General features: G+C 46.4%; 1 protein-coding gene across 10 annotated transcripts in view; it reads right to left on the minus strand.

The window, feature by feature from the left end:
• The window catches only part of LOC146514633 (putative voltage-dependent N-type calcium channel subunit alpha-1B), a 239,835-nt gene extending 234,949 nt beyond the window's left edge, over positions 1-4,886 (minus strand). For 6 of the 10 annotated variants that reach the window (XM_085164860.1, XM_085164853.1, XM_085164856.1 and 3 more), the window contains exon 1: positions 4,602-4,885. In XM_085164860.1, the coding sequence (XP_085020986.1) occupies positions 4,602-4,694 (93 nt within the window). In that variant the 5' untranslated portion in view covers positions 4,695-4,885. Of the gene's footprint in view, positions 1-4,601 lie in introns of all 10 variants that reach the window. The other 4 variants (XM_085164861.1, XM_085164857.1, XM_085164858.1 and 1 more) reach the window with 1 other exon arrangement.
• Positions 4,887-6,000: the final 1,114 nt, after the last annotated feature.

Genomic DNA, 6,000 nt, shown 5'->3' on the forward strand with positions numbered 1-6,000 from the left:
TTTTTTTTTTTAAACTGTTTCTTCAGGCACATTGTTATTAGCAGCCTGTCATAAACACACATAATTTGTTCCCATCTCTTTTGCCAGATCTAAAAAACATGATAGCAGTTTGACAGGCATAACATAGCGAGGGTGATTCCGACAAGGCTATTAGCTGAAAATTTGGCATATTGTGACATGGTGTGCAGTGGGTCCTTAAGTAAAGTGAGGAAACCAGACAAGTGCAGGACAAAAGAAGAAGTGTCAGGTCCTAAAAAAAAAACCTATGCAGTAGATGAAAAGTATCTGAAATCAGGCCCTTAAGAAACAGGAATGGCAGCTGTCGAGAAGCTATTATTAAGGAAGGGTAAATAGGCTGAAGTGTGCAAAATTACACAAGAACTGGACTGAAAATCAGGGGCAACGTGTCTTCTGGCGTGATGAATCCAAATTTTAACATTTTGGTTCAAATCACTGTCATCATATATGGAGGAGGTCAGGAGAAAGGTATGACACAGAGTGTCTACAGCCATCTGTAAAAAATGGTGGAGACTGTCATGTCCATCAGGAAGCCTGGAGAACTATTCCCGAAGACTACTTAAAGAAATTGCAAGAAAGCTGCCTTAAGATAATTCAGGTTGTGTTGAACTCTTTTTTTTTTTTTTTTTTTTCTTTTTTTGCCTGTCCCGTTTGGCTCTTTTGCCATCAGAATTATTGTCTAAAGGCGAAGAAAGATGCCCAACGGATTTTCTTTACCAAATTGACCATCCCAGCTTTGCCGTAATGGTCCATTTGATTCACCTTTTATTCTTTGTTTTTTTTTCACTTGCTGAATACGGGACAGACTTGACTGGGGGAAAGAAAAGGGAGAAAGAAAGAGGGAAAGAAAAACAGTTGAGAAGAGGGACGGGGGAGAAGGGCAAAAAACAAAAACCAACAGAATAAGCAGAAAAAAAAAAAATACATATATCGATCACCTGGATCACCTGTTGAGAAAGAAAAAAGAAAACAAGCAGAAGAAAACGAAAGTAATACAATAAACAACATCACAATGATATATGGGAATATGACAGTAAATACTAAATATTAAACATTATTGTGCAGCACGTAAGATCGACAGCACAGTGTGCATTGAGGTAGGAGCCAAAAAGGGTGTAGTTTGTGTGTGTGATCACCCGTGTGTACACCTGTGAGCATGGACGCGCTTGTTTTCTTAAAAGGTTCCCTCATGTAATGATCTGCTAGAGGGTGTGGGGGGCCACTGCCCCGTCCTCAAGGGCATGAAGCAGGTATGGAGGAGATCAAAACTCCAGACATCCAGAGGCCCCCAGAACACAAGAGACCAAGGAAGACCAACAGAGGGGCAGCCGTGCCACTGTCCCAGAAAGAGCTGAGGAGTCCCAGATGAGGGGTCACCCAGCAGCCACGGAGCAGAAGCCAGGGGGGGTTGCAGTGACGTGCCCGTGAGCTTCGCCGGCAGCCAGCTGTGCCTGAGTGACCGAGCCCCAGGCCGAGAGGCCGGGGGCACCCCACCTCCGAAGTGGCCCAAGCGAGCCCCAGGCTCCAGGCCCCGATAAGCAGCCGCCAAGGAGTGAGCCGGTGTGTACCCGGACGCCCACCCCCGGACACAAAGAACCACCAACGCACCGATGTCTGAGGGAGTCCGCCCCGGGAGGGGAAGTGGTGGGGGGATATAGGCCTCCAAACCTTGGAGGGCCTGAGCTGTCCTCAGAGAGGTGGCGTCTGATACCCAACCTGACATATGGACACAGACATACAGGCCACACAGATACAAACATCCATTCCCACCCTCATGCTCTCATATGCACTTACTCCACACTCAACCAACGTGGAGACAGACATAAAGAGACGCTGTACACACAATCACACTCCCCAAGCGTACTCTACAAACCGGGTCTAGGTACCCTTGCCCCTGGAGGGGGGAACCGCACCCAGACCCAGGTTGTGTTACCCTTTTCCCTGCGGTGGGGAGAAGCAGACCGCCCCGACTCCGCAGCAGCAGGGAGGCCCCACATTCCGGACCCCAGTCGGACGGCCAACTCCTCCTCCTTGCCCCCCTGCTCCAGCAGACCGCAGAGAACGAGGGTGAGAGAAGACTCCTAACCTCCCTCCACCCGCTCATTGTAGTGTTGATGTATGTGTGTTCTAAGGTGCATTTAAAACCCAGGAGGGCATGGAGCTACCTGCCAGAGAGCAGCAGGTAAGCGCATAGTCCCTCCTGCTAGCCCTCAATGTCTACGTGTATTTAAAATTGAGAGGTGGGCAACGACGCCAGGGGTGAGGTGTACACCCTGATGGTAATTGGGATTCCGTGTAGCGTGCCCACCCCCAAGATCCTATATGTATGTGTAATGAGAGTGTGAGTAATGTGAATGTCTAAGTTGCGGGAGAAAATTGAGGCAGAGGCAGCCAGAAGGGGACAGAGGGGGGAGCTACCTCCTCTGCACCCTGGTGACACACCCCTACTCCAAGGCCCTGCATGTGTGGGTGGTTGTGGTGGAGCGGGAAGAGGGAGGCAGCTGGAGATGGGAGGGAAGGAAGGGAGGGGCAAGTGACCCCTCCCTGGGGCCAGCTCCCCCGCTGACCCCAGTAGGCACCCCCATACTCCGCGACCTGCCAGGGAAGGGGGGCCCAGGCCCATCCGAACCGGGGCCCAGTGCAGCGGCGCCGCCCGGCCCCACAGAGCCCGGGGCAGTCCACCCAACCCCACCACAGAGAAAACTGCACCCACCCCATCATCCACTCATCTTCCAGACTACATAAGACAATAGACGCCCAGGCTGAGATCTTCCTCCATCTCTCCTGTATCTCCCCCTCTTGCAGAGAGAGTTCCTGAGAGAGGAAAGCTCCTGCAAGATGTGACAACCCCCCCCCCCCCCACCAGTTGAAGAGCCCCCCAGGTGGCTCGGCGCACCGGCGGCGCCCTGCGCCAGTGGTGGGCCCCCATATACCCACCGGCCCACAACCCCGGCAACACACCAACCAGGACCCAGGCCCCCGAGGCCCGGCCAGGGCCCCAGGCCAGAGCCGGAGCGCCCCCAGAACCTCACGCCCGTCCCGGACCCACCCAGGGGCAGCCAGGCTACCAGGTCAGTAACCCCTGTCCGTCAGCACAGACCCTCCCCTAGCCCTGCTGCACGTAGCCACGAGGAAACCGTCACCTAAGAGCCAACAGAGCCCCTAATTGGCCATGACCGCTACCCCGGGTTGAGCCCCCCAAGGAAAATGCTCCCGGGGAACCCCCCGACGCCCTAAGCCTGACCCTACCCCCACACCAATCACAACAGTGAAGGCGAGACCAAAATATGACCCCCCACCCCCACTAGGTGATGGAGCTGATCAGAGGAGCCCAGAGCGATTGATCTGATGTGGTGGCAGAGGCTGTATCAAGACTAATGTAATCTAATAGATAATTTCTATATTGGTTAGAATTAAGATTGTTTTTATTTTTCCAGTTCATGAGGACTGTTTTCTTGGCTATGCATAGGGCAGTGAAAACCATATGGGCTATATTCTTTTCTGAAGTGACATTATCTAAGCTGCCCAACAAACACACTAAGGGGGAAGTTGGAATGTTACATTTCAGACACTTTGATAAGTCTTCACATATCTCGCGCCAAAACTTCTGAACTGGTGGACAGAACCAAAGAGCATGGATATAATTGTCCGGTGAATTGGTTTGGCAGTGTGAGCAGTTGTTGGTAGATGCAAAGCCATCTTGAACATCCGATGACCTGTATAGTGCACTCTATGTAGTATTTTGTATTGAATTAATTGAAGACTGGGATTTCTGATTAGATGAAAGGTTTTTAAGCAAATCTGAGACCAGAAGTTTTGGTCTAAGTTAACTGATAAATCCGCTTCCCATTTTGCAATAGGAAGTGATATTGATTCATCTGTTTTAGAAAGCATTCTGTATATTTTGGATAGTAATTTGGGGGTTTTAAGAGTAAAAAATTGAACCACACTTGGTGGTGTTTGTAGTTCAACTTGACCCGGTTTAAATTTCTTTTTTATTATGGATTTAATTTGTTGATATTCTAAAAATCTTTTCTTGTTGATCCCATATTGTGTAACTAGTCTGTCAAATGAAATAAATTCTGTTCCTTCTAGTATATGTTCTACATATTTGATTCCTTTACCATTCCAATCTGAAAAGTTTATCATATTATTGTTTTGTAATATGTCAGGGTTGTTCCAGATAGGTGTACGTTTGCATGGGATTAATGAAGACTCTGTCAACTTCAGAAACTCCCATAAGAAGAGGAGCTGCTAACTGCAGTAGTAGTGTGCCATGGTGAATTTCAAAAGTGTGAAGGAGGTTATTAAAGTGTCAAATACAAGTGAAGGAATCACTTTTGATGGTTACCACGAGAATGGACTTATATTTGTTAATAAGGATTGTAGTAGTGCCATGAAAGGCCAATACTGAGCATGCATAAATACGTAAAACCAATAAGCAGTAAACTGGAGATTAATAAGTATTAATAAAAGTATTAATAAAATAAAGTGTTGCCCAATATTTTTGTAAATCTGGCACCTCCGGGGAAGGGACAGAAAATCAACATGTGAAGGATGCGACCTTAAAGAGATGGACTTACCAGGCGCTCTGACATGGGCGTCTTGTCACCGGCGGGTAGATGCTGCTCCAGGGCCAAGACGATGCAGTTGGCGATAATTGTGGCCAGGATCATGTACTCAAATGGAGTGTGCAGAGTTAAGGAGCAGTTATAAATGATGTCACATGTATTTCATTTCAGTATGTCTGAAAACCTTCTTAGCACTGATAAACTACTTTATACTGATGAATAAACATCACATTTTTGTAACTCATCTATTCTAATGGAATAAGGAAGCAGATTCATGGCGGTTGCACAGAAATGATCCTACATGCTCCTGTGCTAAACTTGATTTTAGATGCATTCTGTCCAACTAAGCATAAATTTTCCATCACGCTCTGGTTGAAGGCCTTTTGTGGAAAGAAGGCATCCTATACATGTGCTCATGATCCTTCCAGATGGTTGCCCTCTTCATTCTGTCATTCATTTTCACTCGGTCACTGCCCTGAGGGTCAGTGCCAATTGAGGGTCCATGAATCACAAGGGAATTGGAAGCTGATGATCATAACAGCAAAGATATGGATAAAAATACCGAGCTGCTTTACTTATCCTGAATATTTCAGGAATGAGTGTGAACGCAGTGATTATTTTATTATCTTGTCCAGTGGAATATCAGAGGTTCCGGTTCATATCAGCCCATAGGGGGCACGGACAAACTGATAAATGGTATTATTTGATTAGAGCTAATGTTGTCCTCATTGTCGCCCACAGAGCAGATCCAGCTGTCTGGTCATGTCCATCACACAAGCCCTGTGGCTTCGCAGACTAAACAATTTCAACACAGAAATATATAACCTCTCTCTGAGCTTATAACCTACAGTGGAGTCTTTAAGAGACATTAAAATATGGAAAAAAAAAATGTTTGGGTGTTTCTGGCACAACCAGGAGTAACAAGCCACCAAGTTAAAACCTGAATCTTTGTCAGATGATGGCTGATTTTTTTTTTTGTTCTTCAGGTGTACGTTTTCCCCTTCACACAAATAAAACCTGAATGTGATCAGAAAATAGAATTTAAGCCCTCAGCAGCAAAACTCGTGCCTGTTGTTTAGATGCAGATATCAGTTTAGCTTTTTTTTTTTTACATTTTAAAAGTTAATGTTGCATTATATATATGAAAAAATGTGAAAATGAGATTATTATTATTGCACCTGTAACTCTATAAAACGTTTTTAACGTTTAACATAATTAAAAACAGCTACAAACCTTTGGGGGGGGGGGGGGGGGGGGGGGAGAGAAACTGAGTCTTAAAATCGGGGTAGATGAGATTATTTCTTGAGATTTTTTTTTTAATGAATGAAAGACTCAGAAACACGCTGCTGATGATCAAGTCTTTCGCTAATTTTAAGAAAGCAAACTGCGATTATAAAAGTGACCACGACTC

Source organism: Neolamprologus multifasciatus, chromosome 7 (genome assembly GCF_963576455.1).
Source record: "Neolamprologus multifasciatus chromosome 7, fNeoMul1.2, whole genome shotgun sequence".
In the NCBI taxonomy this organism is placed as follows: domain Eukaryota; kingdom Metazoa; phylum Chordata; class Actinopteri; order Cichliformes; family Cichlidae; genus Neolamprologus; species Neolamprologus multifasciatus.